Genomic DNA, 19587 nt, shown 5'->3' on the forward strand with positions numbered 1-19587 from the left:
AACTTACAATTTTAAAGGGAGTACAGGAGCAGAATATTTGTTGGTACATGTTTGGTAAGAATTCAACAAATATTTTTTAAGGGAAATTTTTATGCAGTGCTCTGTAGGAAAGAGCATGCATGTGATACTAATTAGATAACAAGGTGTAGAGTTGGATGAACACAGCAGGCCACGCTGCATCAGAGGAGCTGGAAAGCTGACGTTTTGGGCCTACACCCTTCTTCAGAAAATTCTGAAGAAGGGTCTAGGCCCGAAACTTCAGCTTTCCTGCCCCTCTGCTGCTTGGCCTGCTGTGCTCATCCAGCTCTACACCTTGTTATCTCAGATTCTCCAGCATCTGCAGTTTCTGTTATCTCTGAACTCTAACTTTTTCAAAGAACCAGGAAAGGCTTGTTGGCTGACTGACGTCTCTTGCAATGTTGAATCATTTGAGTTACTCTGATCAGAGTAAGTGAAGCTGTGGGACAAAAGCAAAATACCATTGATGCTGAAATCTTAGAATTAGAATGAGATTTTTATTGTCACATGTACTCAAGTACAGGAGTATATGAATATAGTCAAAAGTATACAATGTCGCCATTTCTGGTGCCATCTTAGGTACAAAGACACCTGGGTACAAAGATGAAGAATAAAAAAAGTTAAACATTACTACCTTAGTATTAAGTAGAAAGGTAAAGAAAAAGTTTAAAAACTTAACAGCCTTAAGTGCTTATGCTGTGCTCGTACTCGCTACAAGGGCTTGATCTCCTCCACTTCGGCTCACTCTGTGGGAGATCTTTGGCTGCCTGCTGTCTCTGCTGCTGCAGATGCTGGGCAGAGGGGGGCAATCCGCAGTACTGCATGAGGTCTGAAGACTGAGCCCAAAGCCACTGTCACGCTCTGGTCCGCAACAAACTACGATGCCGCCGATGACCAAAGTCCCTGCTGTGGGGCTCCCAGATACTGCCATGCACTGGACCCAGCTGAAGCTGTGATGCTGTCACTGCTGCTGCCTCCACAACCAAGCTCTCCCCAGAAGGTAAGTTCGATCTCCCCTGTGCTCGCTGCTGCTTCAGATGCTGGGAGATCTGGGGCTGTCTGCTTTTGCCGCCACCTTGGGCTGGCTTCTTTTGATGCCACTGCAGATACCGACGGACATCTCACTGTCACATTAAAGTCACTTTCCTCACAATGGCGCAACCTCTCATGTGCTGAACTCACTCCTCTGTGCTGTTCTCCTCGGTGCTGCGCAAAGAAAGAAAGGAAAATAGCAAAAGAAGAAAGCAAAGTAAAAGCGAATGGAGCTGATGAGCTTGGCAGGAGACCTTATGCTGCACTGCTACTCTGCTGTTATCTTGGTTAAATCTGAAATTGAAACAGAAAATGCTAGGAATATTTAGCATGTTGGGCAACCTTTGTCTAAAGACGAGTATGTTTTATGTTGATCACTCGGGGAAACGTTGTGATAAGAATGGAAGATGGTATACATTAAATGGAGGGAGGGGGGCAGTGTTGCAATTTTCCCAACTGTGGGTAACTGTCCCAGCTACTGAAATAAATTAATAAGATGTTTAAAATAAATTGCTTTAGATTTTTCAGTTTTTTTTCCTGTTAAATACGTTGCTTCCTCTCTCATGCACTTTTTCTTTTATATTTAGGCATTGGATGTAGACCGTGGTGTGTTGCAAAAAATGAAGAAATCTGTTAAAGCTATTTATGCATCTGGATTAGGTAAGAAATTGCTTTCATACTTAATATAGTGGAAATCATAAGAGGATAGCATCTTAAGCTTGCAAACTGCATGTCCTGGAAATTTTAGTTTTCTTGCTTCAGACCATGGTTAATGAAGCTGAAATGTCCCATTATAGATTCAGCTATAAGATTTTCATTTTTCTTGGAATTGGATTTTGGATTGTAGAACTAACTGCTGGGGAAGAGGCAAGGGAACCTGACTACGTAAAACTTACTGTTCTCTGAAGATCATTTTAATCATAATGTAGAGTGTGCCTGCGGATACTGACTTTGTCACTGTCAGTCACCTTCATAATCACGGTAACATGCTATATGACCTGCTCTTGCAGCTGTGGCCACAGCAGCTATTATGTTTCGGTAAGGACATTGTCGCTGAAACACAAAGATCTTGAACATTGTTTGTTGGTCAAGTTCAGGCAGAATAAATCCTAGTTGGGATCCCCTTCTCACCATCTTATTCCTCCTCCTTCCACAACCTTGTCCTGCGAGATGTTACCTCTGTTCAATCTCCAAGTCATGGTGTAGTCCAAGGGGACCTTCTTGCTGAACACACTGGACAAGAATTTGGACTTAATGCACCAAGTCTTAGGATATTGATTGTTCCTGGAACAGCAAAATGGTGTCCACAGCAAGGACCCTGTATGGAGTGACTCATAAAAGTTGATTTTGTGTCCATTTTAATGTTCCAGCTAATGCACTTTCATAGCTTCATAGAATTGAAGACTTACTTAGCAACAAGAAAGATTTCCACATATCCCAACCTGCCCACGCAGTACTATTTGAAGGTATCATCTACCTATATGTTAGCTGCTGGTTGATTTTCTTTTCTTTTTGCTACAATTCCACAACAGTTTGGCATTTTGTATCACTGTTTCGGTGGCTTGGCAAGTATTGATGGACTCTTTGTTATCTACAAGGATTCTGAGCAAATCAGTTATGCTTAAACATGTGATAATGGGAACTGCAGATGCTGGAGACTTCAAGATAACAAAGTGTGGAGCTGGATGAACACAGCAGGCCAAGCAGCATCTCCGGTGCACAAAAGCTGACGGAACTGGAATAAATAGGGAGAGAGGGGGAGGCGGACCGAAGATGGAGAGAAAACAAGATAGGGAGAGAGGAGAGTATAGGTGAGGAGGTAGGGAGGGGATAGGTCAGTCCAGGGAAGATGGACAGGTCAAGGAGGCAGGATGAGGTGGTAGGTAGGAAATGGAGGTGTGGCTTGAAGTGAGAGGAAGAACAGGTTAGGGAGGCAGAGACCGGCTGGGCTGGTTTTGTGATGCAGTGGGGGGAGGGGAAGAACTGGGCTGGTTTTGGGATGCAGTGGGGGAAGGTGAGATTTTGAAGCTTGTGAAGTCATTGGGCCATTGGGCTGCAGGGTTCCCAAGCAGAATATGAGTTGCTGTTCCTGCAACCTTCGGGTGGCATCATTGTGGCACTGCAGGAGGCCCATGATGGACATGTCATTTGAGGAATGGGAGGGGGAGTTGAAATGGTTCGCGACTGGGAGGTGCAGTTTGGGGCTTAAACATGGATGCATTTACAGGCTTTGCCCTTGGGCTACACCATGACTTGGAGATTAAACAGAGGTAACATCTAGCAGGACAAGGTTGTAGAAGGAGGAGGACTAAGATGGTGAGAAAGGGGATCCAACTGCGATTTATTCTGCATGAACTTGACCAAGAAACAATGTTCAAGATCTTTGTGTTTCAGTGAGAATGTACTTACTGAAACATAATAGCTGCTGTGGTCACAGCTGCAAGAGCAGGTCATGGAGCATGTTACCGTGATTATGAAGGTGATTGACAGTGAAATTTTGCGCATCTTGTTCCTTCCAGGCTGGAGATATTTGTAACAGCTTACAGCTTGCTGACCACTTCTGTATGAAGGAGAACACTGAGGCCTTTGCTTCGTTGAGAGCTAAATATATTTTAATTACTTTTCACTAGAGACAAAGTATACTTAAGCATCTAGCTTTTCTTGGGTTGCTGTCCTCCCCACAATGAAGGAAATGACTGCACATTTATTGCTTTACAGGTATGACATGCCAATTCTGCCATGTACAGAACCAAAAGGAGTTCTCTTTCTTACATGCTCACTGGCCATGGAAAGCAGATCATGCTGAACAGTTCCTGATATCTTAGCATTCATAATATTTTTGTTCTGGCAGTCCATTGTGCCAACTTCATTTCAGTAATCCTACTAAATCGTAGGCTGGCTACTAGATGACAAAGACTGTGAACTGAACATATAATTTGTGGTCACTGTAAGATGTTTCAAACATCTCTAGACCAGATATTCTGGTACACAAATCATGTATATGCGCACAACTTGGACTTTTTAATGTCATGGGGTCCCATGAAATGTGATAGAGCAGATCTGGCAAAGCAACACTTGCACAGCTTCGACCTCACTTGAGGTGCTCTGCAGTATTTAGTAGAACAAGTGTCAAACTTTCTAGTATTCTATTGAATGCTACATAATCCCTCTATAATGATTAGATAGCTTTGCTACCTACTTCTCAGTGAACATCTGAGGATCTTGAAGAAAAGAACACTACTAGAAAATTTTGAGCTCCAATGCTGTTAAAACAGCACAGCCATCAAAAGTTCTCATTTCTTCCAAAAAAAATCATTTGAAAATATTAAAGTGCTAGTTAGGCAACTCCGCCATCAAAAGATACTCTTAATGGTGCTAAAGATTTGAAGATAACTTCACTGAAACGGTTTAGATATCAAGAAATCTCAAAGCAATCAAAATGAAGCTCATGGAAACATTGCTGTGGGGTATGTGTGTATTAAGAGAGATTCTTCTCTCCCTTTTGTTATCCCTTCAGCCTGTCTCATTCCCTTTAATTCCTGTACAAGCACCCTGTAAAAACATTCAGAATTTTTCATCACGACTGTGTTATCCCTGGATTTAATTTGCAGATATTCCACTTTAATCCAAATGATTAGTTTTTTCTTACTAGCTCCAGGTAAAGGATCTTGCACATTAAGCTTAAACTTCATGTCTGACTTGAGTGGTAATTTATACCTATTTTATTATTGTAACAAATATATCTCTACTTTTCTGTATTTTTGATTATGGACTGAAATGAGTAAAAATTCTGAGATTGCTATGCTTTTTGAAACAAGTAATCTGACATCTGGTCAAGCAGAAGTTGAAGTGTAGGTTGCATACAAGCTAGACTTGAGGGGAGAAAAGTGTATCAGAGATAATGGGAACTGCAGATGCTGGAGAATCCAAGATAACAGTGTGGAGCTGGATGAACACAGCAGGTCAAGCAGCAACTTAGGAGCACAAAAGCTGACGTTTTGGGCCTGAAACATCAGCTTTTGTGCTCCTAAGATGCTGCTTGGCCTGCTGTGTTCATCCAGCTCCACACTTTATCATCCTGGACTTGAGGTGTGTGTGTAAATTGAGATGCAATTGACAAGAAGTAGCTGATTGGTCTGTAGACCGAGTGCTAAATATAGGCAACAAATGCTTTCTACCTGCTGACAATTGTGTTCATTGATTCCCAGGTAGCTGAACAGATTTGGTCTGTGTACAAGTTAAGGAGAAGCCATCAGCTCTGTACATGTTCAGGACCTGTCTCTGTTATTTATTTATTCATGAGGTGGAGGTGTAATTGACTGGACCTGCATTTTTTACCCATCCCTAATTGCTGTTGAATTGATTGCCTTGATGGGCAATTTGGGAGGGCTTTCGGAGGGTAATTCGCAGTCACCCATATCACTATGGGTCTGCAGTCACATGTAGGTCAGACCAGATGGGGGATAATAGATTCCCTTCCCTAAAATTCATCAGTGAACCACATAGGTCTTTACAAAAGTTGACTACCCATCACTACTTAACTATCTGTTTTGCTTCAGATTTTTGAGTTCAAATTTCACCATTTGCCATGGAGGGATTTGAACCTATGCCCTGAGTACGTTAGCCTGATACTCTGAATTACTGGTCCAGTGACATTACACTGTTATCATCTGTACTTGCATTGCCACCTTGTTAAAACAGAGGGGAAAAAAAACTATGATGTATTAAAACCCAAAGGTCTCAATGTGGACTTTACCAGTTTCAAAATCCCTCCACTCCTGGCCTCATTCATGACCAACCCTCCCTCTCATCTCCGCCTCCTGGACCTGACACAACCTGTCTTTCTTCTCTCCCACCTATCCACTCCTCTCACCTCACTGACCAAACCCCACCCCTCTGCGCCTGCACTCACCTTTCACCATCCCACCTACCTTCCCCAGCCCCACCTCTCCTCTGTATTTATTTCAGAGCTCCCATCCCCCTGCCCCATTTCTGAAGGCGGCTTGGGACCTGAAACGTCAACACTCCTGTTCCACTGATGCTGCCTGGTGTGCTGTGTTCCTCCAGCTCCACACTATTATCTCTGACACCAGCATCGGCAATTCTTAGATTAGATTAGATTCGATTCCCTACAGTGTGAAACAGGGCCTTCAGCCAAACAAGACCACACCGCCCCTTGAAGCATCCCACCCAGACCCATCCCCCTATAACCCACACACCCCTGAACACTATGGGCAATTTAGCAAAGCCAATCCACTTAACCTGCACATCTTTGGACTGTTGGAGGAAACCCATGCAGACACTGGGAGAATGTGCAAACTCCACACAGACAGTCGCCCGAGGCGAGAATTGAACCCCGGTCCCTGGCGCTGTGAGGCTGCAGTGCTAACCACTGAGCCACCTGCAATTTCAGCCTGGGATCTGACTTATCCTGTAATATTTTTATGCAGGGGATTTTAATAGTCTGAACTTCAATCCTGCGATGCCACACTTCGTTGTAGCTCTCTGGTAATCCCACCACCCTGACAACCCCATTAGTCATTTGTTTGTTGCTCTTCTCATGAGTTACTTAACCTGCAACTAGTTCGCCACTCTGTAAAACTAATTTGCCAATCTGATCCTAATGGAAAATTATGAAACAAAATACCAATATCTTGTTGAAATTTTGACCTTTTTATTGGTTTTGTGATGCACAATATTGAACATATAGTGGTTCACCAGTTTAATCTCAAGAGTCAGTATATATTTCAACATCTAATCTCAATTGATATTGCCACTTGTATATTTGAAATTTTATGCACATAAAATGATAAAAAGGCAATAATAAATATGCAGTTCAAATTTTGTTTGCATTCATTCAGTCTTCTGAGACATTATGTTTGACTGGACAAATTTACCTTTGTAGCTGGGGTTGGAGACGTAAAGAGGGTAAAACCATTAAGAGAATAAGAATAAGATTTTGTAAGATACACATCATATGCAGGAAGCTGAAAAAGGTGACGTATGTGTCACATTCCCACTGTGATCACTGTACATCCAATGTCCACACAAGCACATAATATCAGTTGGGGCTGAGATAGTAAACCATTATCCTCTCTTGGTTTTTTATTTGCTGAAGGGAGATCAAATAATGCTAACCACATATGCTTGAATGCTATGACAGTACATCCACTGTTGATGAATGATAGCGATGTCAGTTCGTGACAGCTATGATTTAACATCACAAGTTATGTGCTGCTTCTTCAGTGCAATTGAAATCAACTCATAACTAACTGCATTTCAAGGCAAATGAGATCATGTGATGCCTGATTGACATCATTTGCTCTTTAAAAACAAAATATTGATAGGTCTCAAAAATGCCTTTTAGGGAATGTGGAAGACTGGTGAAAGAAGAGGAAGAGGAAACCTCTGTTAATTCCTTTCTGCTGTGGCTGTCCAGAAAGAATTTAACTGCTTGCATTACAAGTAACTGCTCTACAGCTTACGTTCCAGCTGTTATTAAGTATCACACAGTGGCTGCTTGGCAACAATGCAAAATTAAAAGCCGCTGCACAATAAGTATTCCATAGATTTGTTAATAAAATTATGCCAAATTGCATAAAAAAAAGCAATTGCCATTGCATGTCTTTTGTCCTTTGGTGTTTTTGCACAGAGCCGTATCTCATGCAGAGCCAGTTAACTTAATTGGTTGAGCTGTGGTGCCAGTAAGGGAGTTCCATTCTCTTGCTGACTGAAATAGCTCTTGAGGCCTGCCTGTTTAACTTTCCCCATTATATGTAGCATTGTTCAGCCTTGATTAACAACTCTCTGGAATGGTGGATGTACTCAAAGAGCACCTGTATATTGCTTCTGCTGCAGCTTGACTAATGAACTGTTGCTGACTTTCTGTGGCAAGGGAGAGCAGGCAGACAGTCTTAGAGATGACTTGAACTCTTCTGGGCCGAAAATGTCTATTGCAGAGTACAATCACTTGACATAGATGATGATGATTGGCTGGCTGGCTGGCTGGCTGACTGCCTGCCAGCCACATTGGGCAAGAGTCAGTACTTGGGAGCATGATTGTTGTCTGTCTGAGATCAGATTTGTCTCTTGGAGCTACTTATTTCAGCTATCACAGTGATTTATTGAAGATCAGATTGCTGCCTCCTTACACCCCACCAACCTGTAATCTGCAAGCAATAGTCAAAAATCATGATTGTGGTAAGCTGAGCTCAGGTGTCAGTGACCTGAGGTTGAATGGCAGCAGTCTGAACTGTCAGGATACCATTCAAGATATTGGGTGGAAGAGGCTTGTCTTACAATGGATCGCTTGTTCTATTGGCCTTTGGACATTGTGTCTTGGCTAGGTCTGCAAACTTACAAAGCAGTTGTCTATTAGTTCCATGCTGAAAATCATGAATTCCAAGCTGTGCACAAAGTTGTGTGCTCAGTTTGTGCTGGACTCTTCTGTGTTCCTTGACCATGATTGTGGACTTGTTGGCAGACTTCTTAATGCACCAAACATTTTGTTGTGCATAACCTCTGTTATTCTTCTGGAGGCTGACACATAATCCTTGGTGGACTGGTGTATGCATTGTCTTCACCTTCCTGCCTTAGCTGCAGTATGTTCGTGCAGTATGTCCCTGTGTCTTAGCACATGCAGGCTTGCCCAGTAATCCATCCTCTGCTTAATATGCCCATATCTGAATATATGGCGGCAGGTGTTGCTTAAAAGGAGAGCAAGGCACTGTGACTGCGACTTACTCTTCTTGCTGTTTCTTAACTGTCTGACCAGTTTGCAATTCTTGGGTATCTGAACGGTAAAACACGAAGGATAAGGTGATGGCGCACTGAGTAGAAGACATGCTTACACTTGGCAGCTTTTAAACAGAGGGGGAAGCTTAAGATAAGGGGAAGGTGGGATCTACAGATCCACTGAGGAAGATTAGGTGTCAGGATACCAACCCTTTTTGGTTTTAATATTACTGCTACCTATAGCCTTACAAAGAGAATTCCAGAAATAACGAGCATCATCTCTGCAGATGATCTCTGCTTGTCCTCTAATTAATACCTATTGTCCCTGGTGTGTGTCACTATATCTGACAAAAAAGGATGTGTGTAAGTGACTGTCCTGCAGTGTATTTGACTTGTGTGACTGTCTTCTCAGCATCTGAAAGTGTGGAGATTTGTCTAAGTGCCTTTCAACTGAGTTAAATATTTGAGTAGACCACATCACGTGAATAATGAGCATATGAGCCCTGATTGATAGAAATTGTAGGTAAGTTAGTGCTGAAGCCACGGTTTCCCCATACTATTATTTGAGTCATGCATTTATGAGATATGAGATGTGAAGATGCATTTACTGATGGTGAGCACTCTCAAGTCATTGAACTTGTGCAGAATTGCAAAGTAGTCCTGGGAATTTGTTCATAACAATCACTTCTATGGCTCTGTATGTGTGGGAAGGAGATAAAACCATCATCTCCAACACCATCCATGACCTCATCACCTCAGGGGTCCTCCCACCCATAGCCTTCAACCTCATTGTTCCCCAACCCCGCACGGCCTGTTTCTATCTCCTTCTCAAAATCCACAAACCTGCCTGCCCTGGTCGACCCATTGTCTTAGCCTGTTCCTGCCCCACCGAATCTCCACCTATCTGGACTCCATTTTCTCCCTTTTGGTCCAGGAACTCCACACCTATGTCCGTGACACCACCCACGCCCCCCACCTCCTCCAGGACTTCCAATTACCTGGCCCCCAACACCTCATTTTCACCATGGACATCCGGTCCCTATACACCTTTATTCCTCATGCAGATGGCCTGAAGGCCCCCCACTTCTTCCTGTCCCGCAGGCCTGACCAGTCCCCCTCCACTGACGCCCTCATCCGCCTAGCCAAAGTCGTCCTCACCCTCAACAACTTCTCTTTCGATTCCTCCCACTTCCTACAGACAAAGGGGGTGGCCGTGGGCTCCCGCATGGGCCCAAGCTATGCCTGCCTCTTTGTAGGTTATGTGGAACAGTCCCTCTTCCGCACCTACACAGGCCCCAAACCCCACCTGTTCCTCCGTTACATTGATGACTGTATTGGCGCCGCCTCTTGCTCCCCAGAGGAGCTCGAACAGTTCATCCCATTTACCAACACCTTTCACCCCAACCTCAAGTTCACCTGGGCCATCTCCAACACATCCCTCACCTTCCTGGACCACTGTCTCCATCTCAGGTAACCAGCTAGAAACTGATGGCCATTTCAAGCCCACTGACTCCCACAGTTACCTAGAATACACCACCTCCCACCCACCCACCCTCCTGCAAAAATTCCATCCCCTATTCCCAATTCCTCTGCCTCCACCACATCTGCTCCCAGGATGAGGCATTCCACTCCCGCACATCCCAGGTGTCCAGGTTCTTCGAGGACCGCAACTTTGCCCCCACAGTGGTCGAGAACGCCCTTGACCGCGAATCCCGCATTTCCTGCAACACATCCCTCGCACCCCGCCCCCGCCACAACCACCCCCAGAGGATCCCCCTCGTTCTCATATACCACCCCACCAACCTCCGGATACAACGTATCATACTCCGACACTTCCGCCATCTACAATCTGACCCCACCACCCAAGCTATTTTTCCATCCCCACCCTTCTCTGCCTTCCGGAGAGACCACTCTCTCCGCGACTCCCTTGTCCGCTCCACACTGCCCTCCAACCCCACCACACCTGGCACGTTCCCCTGCAACCGCAGGAAGTGCTACGCTTGCCCCCCACACCACCTCCCTCACCCTTATCCCAGGCCCCAAGATGACCTTCCATATCAAGCAGACGTTCACCTGCACATCTGCCAATGTGGAATATTGTATCCATTGCACCCGGTGTGGCCTCCTCTACATTGGGGAAACCATGTGGAGGCTTGGGGACCGCTTTGCAGAGCACCTCCACTCGGTTCGCAACAAACAACTGCACCTCTCAGTCGCGAACCATTTCAACGCCCCCTCCCATTCCTCAGATGACATGTCCATCATGGGCCTCCTGCAGTGCCACAATGATGCCACCCGAAGGCTGCAGGAACAGCAACTCATATTCTGCTTGGGAACCCTGCAGCCCAATGGTAACAGTGTGGCCTTCACAAGCTTCAAAATCTCCCCTTGCCCCACAGCATCCCAAAACCAGCCCAGTTCTTCCCCTCCCCCCACTGCATCCCAAAACCAGCCCAGCTCTTCCCCTCCACCCTCTGCATCTCAAAACCAGCCCAGCCTGTGTCTGCTTCCCTAACCTGTTCTTCCTCTCACCCATCCCTTCCTCCCACCTCAAGCTGCACCTCCATTTCATACCTACCACCTCATCCCGCCTCCTTGACCTGCCCATTTTCCCTGGACTGACCTATCCCCTCCCTACCTCCTCACCCTATACTCTCCTCTCTACTTATCTTCTTTTCTCTCCATCTTCGGTCCGCCTCCCCCTCTCTCCCTATTTATCCCACTTCCCTCTCCTCATCCCCCTCTCTGAAGGGTCTAGGCCCGAAACATCAGCTTTTGTGCTCTTGAGATGCTGCTTGGCCTACTGTGTTCATCCAGCTCCACACTTTGTTATCTTGGATTCTCCAGCATCTGCAGTTCCCATTATCAGTATTCCATCACATTCCTGACGTGTGCCTTGTAGATGGTGAATAGCTTTTGGGCAATCAGGTAGTAAGTTATTCAATGCAGCACTCCTAGCCTTCGATCTGCTATTGTGGCTATTGTGTTTGTGGCAAGTCCAGTTGAGTTTCTGGTCAAATATTAACCTGCAGGATGTTGGTAGTTGGAGATTCTGTGATAGTATCACCTTAGAACATCAAGGGATGGTGGTTAGATTGTCTCTTTTATTGGAGGTAGTCATTGCCCAGCATTTGTATGGTGTGAATGTTACTTGCTATTTGTCAGCCCAAGCTTTGGTATTGTCCAGACCTTGTTGCATTTGAACGTGGACTGATTCAGTACCAGAGGATCATGAGTGGTGCTGGACATTGTGCTTTTGTTGGCAAATATCTCCACTTCTGACCTTTTATGATGGACAGTAAATCATGGGTCAGTGGGACTTTAGTTTCAAAGAAACTAAACATGTTCTTTATTCAAAATGAAATGATTCAAAATATTTTTGGCTCAAATTCCTATTAGGTTATCTGTTGCTTAATTTAAATTATGACAGCTAAACTATAAAGCTTGATAATTATAACTGGATTGTTACATTTCTTCCAAAGAAATATCCATAGATTTGTATCGTTGTTTCCCTTAGAATCTGAATGTTTTGCTTTGAAAGTTGACTTTATGTAACTGGACATTTAATGTAATTTAAATCATTGTACAGGCTGACAAAGTAAACACTTGACAAATCGCTGAGTTACATTGATTTTGATATAGCTTAACATAAATGTAAGAAAGTCATAAAGAGATCAAATGGACTACACAGAAAATTATTTACCCAGAAAGTGAGAGGTGTGAAATTTGCTATTGAAACAGCTTGTAATTGAAACAAATAGTACAAATGCCTCTAATGTGATGATAGATGAGCATATGAAGGATGACAATCAATTAGACCTTAAATGCAGACATGGAGTGTTTGGAAAATGCCTTTTTTGTGCTATGGGTTATTAAACTTGTTCACTTGCTATGAAGCAACAGATCAATACTATCTCTTTGTTCAAGCATGACAATTTGTTTTCACATTCTGATTCAAAGAACTGCTTATCTTCATTTATCTGAGTCATTTTAGTGATCTAAGCTGAGATATTCTCACTACCTTTGGTACCTTTCCTAATCTCTTCACCTAAACAATGACTTCCTGTGTAAGTACCTTTATTTTCAGCCTGATTGTAGCGTCGTTGCTTACTCAAAATGATTAGCCAACATTATAGAATGCTGCAGCCTAATATCTAAATTATTCTTGCTATATTTAAATAGAATTACCGTAGTCAGAAGTGTAAATGATTATTGATGTTAAAACACCTTTATTTTCCCACAGGCCAGCTCAGTTTAGATGTCTGTATCTTAATCCAACACTACTTCAAATGCTGCCGTGATACATCTCCAGAAGAGCTAAGATAAGCTCTTTAAACATCTGAGCTCATCGTAGCTTCCATAGGTTCTTGCCAGTTAAACCAACATATTCCTGTGGAACCATCTCAAAAATATTGAGATTTGACATGGATTGAACAAGGCAATCCATGTTTTCTGAACTTTGCATCTTTAGCAAAAATTAATAGTTAGGAGAAATACTTACAAACATTTTTCCTGCCCTTCCCCAAAACCTCAGTTTTTTAAAGAAAATTAGTGTTCAAGGCAGCTTGTTATGGACTTCTGCTTGTGACAAAATAATCTCGGTCTTGATTTGAAATTTCAGTTACTACTTTCCCCTGAAAATTTTTCTGACAAAAAGAAAATCATCCAACATCCATCTGTTTTAAGCAAACCTCGACAGAAAATTTGGGTTCACGTTTCCACTCAAATGGCAGCTGTTGACTATTAAATTGTGGGGAGGATATATTCATGAAAACTGACCTTATGGGAACAGTACTACTAGTGTGTTCAGACAGCTGGCTGCTGGCCTGTTGTTGACCAGTGACAGCTGGCCCAGTCAGCCACACCTTAGAAAAAATGAGTTGAAGTGACATTCTTAGCTCATGTGTAAGTGTGTTAAAATGGGATGAATACTCTGCATTGTGGCTATAATAGCTTGTGCAGTTCTTTAGAAACTGCTTTTACAGTTAATGGCTTTGTAATTGGAGATGATTCTGAAAACCTTCAAACATTCCATCTGCTAATCAATCCTTTGTACATAAAAAGACAAACGAAAGTTCAGTAATGAGCAACTATTCTTTCTTTAGCATTGGACTTAATATTAATGTTAATGAGTTTGCTCTATGTTTTATTTCCCCCATGCTTTCTTCAGTGATCAAAGCACATGTATCTGTTTGTTCCTTACAGAGCAGAATTTTCAAAAAAACTACCTGTTTTATAATGATTAGACAAAGTGCATATTTCTGTATTAGCTGAATGCCATTCTTGGTAAGAAGTGTTATACATTTATCAGCACAATTTGCCATTTCCATTAATACTGTTTGTTCCTTCCACTGGATATTCCCTCTACATAGTGATCGTCTACCATATCATTATATCATGATTTGTGCCATTAATCATAGATCATAGAATCCCTACAGTGTGGAAACAGGCCCTTTGGCCCAACAAGTCACGACCAACCCTCAGAACATCCCACCCAGACTCGTTTCCCCCTATCCTTTCCTTGTAGCCCACCTAACCTACACATCCCTGAACACTCTGTGTAATTTAGCATGGCCAATCCACCTAACCTGTACATCTTTGGACCATAGGAGGAAACTGGAGGATCTGACAGAAACCCATACAGATGGAGTAGGCGGAAATGTGTGGAGTTTGCACAGTAACCTAAGGGTGGAATCGAACTCTGGTCCCTGGCACTGTGAGGCAGCAGTGCTAACTACTGAACCACTGTGCTGCCCAACTCCGTTGAGCATAGTCCTAGTGTGGCTTCTGTCTGCAAAGTAATAGTGAACTGAGAAGGCCACAATATACTGGGGCCTCTGATCAGTTGAACATTGTATTTAAAAGAAATGAGAAGATAAACAAGCCTCCAGGGTTCATGGCTGTTAGTTACTATTTCACAGTTATCTGTTTTTACCTCCTGCTCGCAGGTGTCTTTGTATTAGAAGTATGGATGTTTGGGAGTTGGGACACCATGTTGTACTTGGGTCTGAGTTTTTGAAGTTACGAGACGAAGTACACATCACTGTTTAGTAATTTTATGCATGAGTATTAAATGGACAATGTGTTAAATCACTTCAGTGCAAGTCTTGTACAGACCTGACATTGCTGTTTTTGCTTGTATATGGATAGAGTTGCCAGAGGAAGTGGTAGTTACAGCATTTAATGGAAATTAGAACAGGTACATGAATAGGGAAGGTTAGAGGGAAATGGGTCAAATGCAGACAAATGGAATTAGTTTAGTTTGAAAAACCTGATTGGCATGGTCAAGGTGGACTGAAGGGCCTGACTCTGTGGTGTATGATTCCAGGACTCCTGAAATTTTAGAAATGTTTCTATTTTAATGTAACTTTGTTAACCTTAATTACTACTTCTGGGGCTTTGACAGTCTTAATCCCTCGATCCCTTTTGTAACTAATGGTTATAATAATCTATTCATTTGCAGGGTGTGAATGAGTATTGCTCATCAATAAGAAGAGAAAGTGGTAATGAGCTACTATTTTGAACAGCGACAGTTCTAGTGGTGTGTGTATTCTGATATTGTTGAATAGGGAGTGGCTATGATGTTGGCCCAGCATCCTTGAAGAGCAATCTGTTTACAAGTCAAAATGGTATGTGGCTGGTTGGTGATCTTATGAGTCTGCCTTCTAAGTCCATGGGTTTGATAATGCTGTTGAAGAAGACTTTGCAAATTGCTGTAGTACATCTTGTAAGTGACACACGGCAGCCGCATTGTTTTAGTAATGGAGGATAAGATGCTGATCAAGCGAACTGAATGTTGCGTGTTTTGACTTAGCGTTACCTCATCCATGCAAATGGAAAGTACTTAGTCACTCTGACATGTTTTGTAGATGATGGAAAGGCTTTGGTGAATCAGGAGACAAGTCAGTTCCTGCGGAATAATCAATTATTAGCCAGCCCTAGTAACCATAGTAGTTATTCCTGACCATCCAAAATGTTGAAAGTGAGGCTGCGGGGGTGTCACAGGAACGAGAATTAAGTGATAACTATGTCATTGAAGTCCAGGGAAAGCATTTTGACTCTTGAGAATGGTCATTTCCAGGCACAGTTGTAGCTCGAATTGTACTTGGGATAGTTTTAGAAGTTTATGGAAACAGCCAGAAAATGGGTTATTTTTAGATTGGTGTTGAAAACAAAAAATGCTGGAGGTCACAATGGGTCAGGCAGTATCTATGGGGAAAGAGAGAGAGCAAGCTAATGTTTAGATGACTTTTGAGAGCAGAAGTGAAGTTTGTGGGCCTTCACTCGTCTTTATATTTCTGCCATTTAGCAGGACGTCTGCTGATTTATTGCATTTTCTAATCCTTTTCAGTTTTATGTTGACCCTGACCTCTTCAGTTGTCGGTGACTGTTTTTTCCCTTTGAAATGGAGCTCACAAACTGATTTTGTGTAGTGTTAAAGGCATTTGATAAGGTTCCCCATGGTAGGCTCATTCAGAAGGTCAGGAGGAATGGGATACAGGGGAACTTAGCTGTCTGGATACAGAATTGGCTGGTTCACCAGAAGACAGCGAGTGGTAGTAGAAGGAAAATATTCTGCCTGGAAGTCAGTGGTGAGTGGGGTTCCACAGGGCTCTGTCCTTGGGCCTCTACTGTTTGTAATTTTTATTAATGACTTGGATGAGGGGTCAGCAAGTTTGCAGATGACACAAAGGTTGGAGGTGTTGTTGACAGTATAGAGGGCTGTTGTAGCCTGCAGCGGGACATTGACAGGATGCAGAGATGGGCTGAGAGGTGGCAGATGGAGTTCAACCTGGATAAATGCGAGGTGATGCATTTTGGAAGGTCGAATTTGAAAGCTGAGTACAGGATTAAGGATAGGATTCTTGGCAGTGTGGAGGAACAGAGGGATCTTGGTGTGCAGATACATAGATCCCTTAAAATGGCCACCCAAGTGGACAGGGTTGTTAAGAAAGCATATGGTGTTTTGGCTTTCATTAACAGGGGGATTGAGTTTAAGAGTCGTGAGATCTTGTTGCAGCTCTATAAAACTTTGGTTAGACCGCACTTGGAATACTGCGTCCAGTTCTGGTTGCCCTATTATAGGAAAGATGTGGATGCTTTGGAGAGGGTTCAGAGGAGGTTTACCAGGATGCTGCCTGGACTGGAGGGCTTATCTTATGAAGAGAGGTTGACTAAGCTCGGACTTTTTTCATTGGAGAAGAGGAGGAGGAGAGGGGACCTAATTGAGGTACGCAAGATAATGAGAGGCATAGATAGAGTTGATAGCCAGAGACTATTTTCCAGGGCAGAAAAGGCTAACATGAGGGGTCATAGTTTTAAGCTGGTTGGAGGAAAGTATAGAGGGGATGTCAGAGGCGGGTTCTTTACACTGAGAGTTGTGAGAGCTTGGAATGCGTTGCCAGCAGCAGTTGTGGAAGCAAGGTCATTGGGGACATTTAAGAGACTGCTGGACATGCATATGGTCACAGAAATTTGAGGGTGCATACATGAGGATCAATGGTTGGCACAACATCGTGGGCTTGAAGGGCCTGTTCTGTGCTCTACTGTTCTGTGTTCTATGTTCTAAATGCTCCTTTAAATGTCCTCAAATGTTTTTAGTTGCTTTGCTCATGAATCCATTTTCCCAGTTTACTGTGGACCATCTGTCTCGTCTCATGAAAGTCAGCCTTGCCTAAATGTAAAACCTCTAGTTAGCTCAGGCTTGTTACATTGAACTCAGTCAGATTATGATCATTGTTTAGAGTCATTGACATACAGATGATCAAGCCTAGAAAACAGATTCTTCGCTCCAACTTGCCTATGCTGATCAGATCCTAGATAAATCTAGCCCCATTTGCCAGCATTTGGCTCACATCCTCTAAACCCTTCCTATTCATTTACCCATCCAGATGCCTTTTAAATATTGTAATTGTACCACCCTTCACCACTTCCTGTGACAGCTCATTACATACACGCACCATCCGCTGAGTGAAAAGGTTGCCCCTGAGGTCCCTTTTAAATCTTTCCCCTCTCACCCCTCCCTCTCTAAATCAATGTCCTCTAGTTTTTGACTCCCCACCCCAGGAAAAAGACGTTTTCTATTTACCTTATCCTGTAATGATTTAATTAAACCTTTATAAGGACACCCCTCAGCCTCCAGTGCTCCAAGGAAAGTAACCCCAACCTACTTAGCCTGTCCCTATAGCTGAAACCTTTCAAACCTATCAACACTCCTGTAAATCTTTTCTGAACCCTTTCAAATTTCACAAAATCCTTTCTATAGCAGGGAGACCAGAATTGCACAAGGTGTTCCAAAGATGGCCGAACGAATGTCCCATACAACTGCAACATGATGCCCCAACTGGTATACTCAGTGCACTGACCAATAAAGGCAAGCATACCGAAGGCCGCTTTCACTACCCTGCGTATGTGAAACTCCACTTTCAAGGAACTAGGAACCTCCATTCCAAGGTCTTTGTTCAGCAGCGCTCCCCTGGACCTTACCATTGAGTGCATAACTTCTGCCCTGATTTGCCTGTCCATATGCCGCACTTCACATTTATTTAAACTAAACTCCATCTGCCACTCCTTGGACCATTAGCCAATTTGATCAAGATCCCATTGTACTGAGAGATAACCTTCTTAGCTGTTCACTCCAGCACCAATTTTGGTGTCACCTGCAAACTTACTAACCATACCTCCTACGTTCACATCCAGATTATTTGTATGCATCAGAAGAAGCAGTGGACCCAGCACCAATCCTTGTGGCACACTGCTGGCCACAGACCTCCAGCCTGAAAAGCATCCCTCCACCACTACCTGCCTTCTACCTTTTGAGCAAGTTCTGTATTCCGTGTAACCTAGCCTCGTTAACCAGTTTTTCTTATTCATTTGTGGGATGAGAGCGTCGCTGGCTCGCCAGCATTCCTTGCCTATCCCTGGTTGCCCTTGAGAAGATGGTGGTGAACTGTCTTTTTGAACCGCTGCAGTTCTCCTTCTATGGGTTGACCCACCATGCTATTAGAGAGGGAATTCTAGGATTTTGACCCAGTGACAGTGAAGGAATGGCAATATGTTTCCAAGTCAGGATGGTGAGTGACTTGGAGGTTGCAGTGTTCCCATATACCTGCTGCCCTTGTCCTTCGAGATGGAAGAGGTTGAGAGTTTGGAAGGTGATGTCTGAAGATCTTCGGTGAATTTCTGCAGTGCATCTTGTAAATAGTATACATTGCTGCTACTGAGTGTTGGTGGTGGAGGGAGTGGATGCTTGTAGATCTAGTGCCAATCAAGTAGACTGCTCTGTCCTGGATGGTGTCAAGCTTCTGGGGTGTTGTTGGGGCTGCACTCATCCAGGCAAATGGGGAGTATTCCATCACACTCTTAACTTGTCTTGTAGATGGTGGACAGAGCTTGAGGAGTCAGGAGGTGAGTTAGTTGCCGCAGTAATCCAGTTTCTGGCCTGCTCTTGTAGCCACTCTGTTAATGTGGTGAGTCCAGTTGAATTTCTGGTCAGTGGTAACTCACAGGATGTTGTTAGTGGGGGATTCAGTGTTGGTAACACCTTTGAATGCCAAGGGATGGTGGACAGATTGTCTCTTATTGGTGATGGTCATAAGCCTGGCATTTGTGTGGCATGAATGTCACTTGCCACTTGTCAGCCCAAGCCTGGATATTATGGGACTGCTTCAGTATCTGGGGAGGCACAAATGGTGGCGAACATTGTGCAGTCATCAGTGAACATCCTCGCTTCTGACCTAACGATGCAAGGAAGGTCATTGAAGCAGCTGAAGATGGTTGGGCCTAGGACACTACCCTGAGGAA

General features: G+C 43.6%; 1 protein-coding gene across 2 annotated transcripts in view; it reads left to right on the forward strand.

Annotated features, from left to right (window-relative positions):
- Window positions 1–19587, forward strand: part of LOC125452475 (arf-GAP with SH3 domain, ANK repeat and PH domain-containing protein 2) — a 162134-nt gene that overhangs the window by 36465 nt on the left and 106082 nt on the right. For both annotated transcript variants that reach the window (XM_059645606.1, XM_059645605.1), the window contains exon 2: window positions 1638–1710. In XM_059645606.1, the coding sequence (XP_059501589.1) occupies window positions 1638–1710 (73 nt within the window). The remainder of the gene's footprint in view (window positions 1–1637; window positions 1711–19587) is intronic.

Source organism: Stegostoma tigrinum, chromosome 4 (genome assembly GCF_030684315.1).
Source record: "Stegostoma tigrinum isolate sSteTig4 chromosome 4, sSteTig4.hap1, whole genome shotgun sequence".
Lineage (NCBI taxonomy): Eukaryota > Metazoa > Chordata > Chondrichthyes > Orectolobiformes > Stegostomatidae > Stegostoma > Stegostoma tigrinum.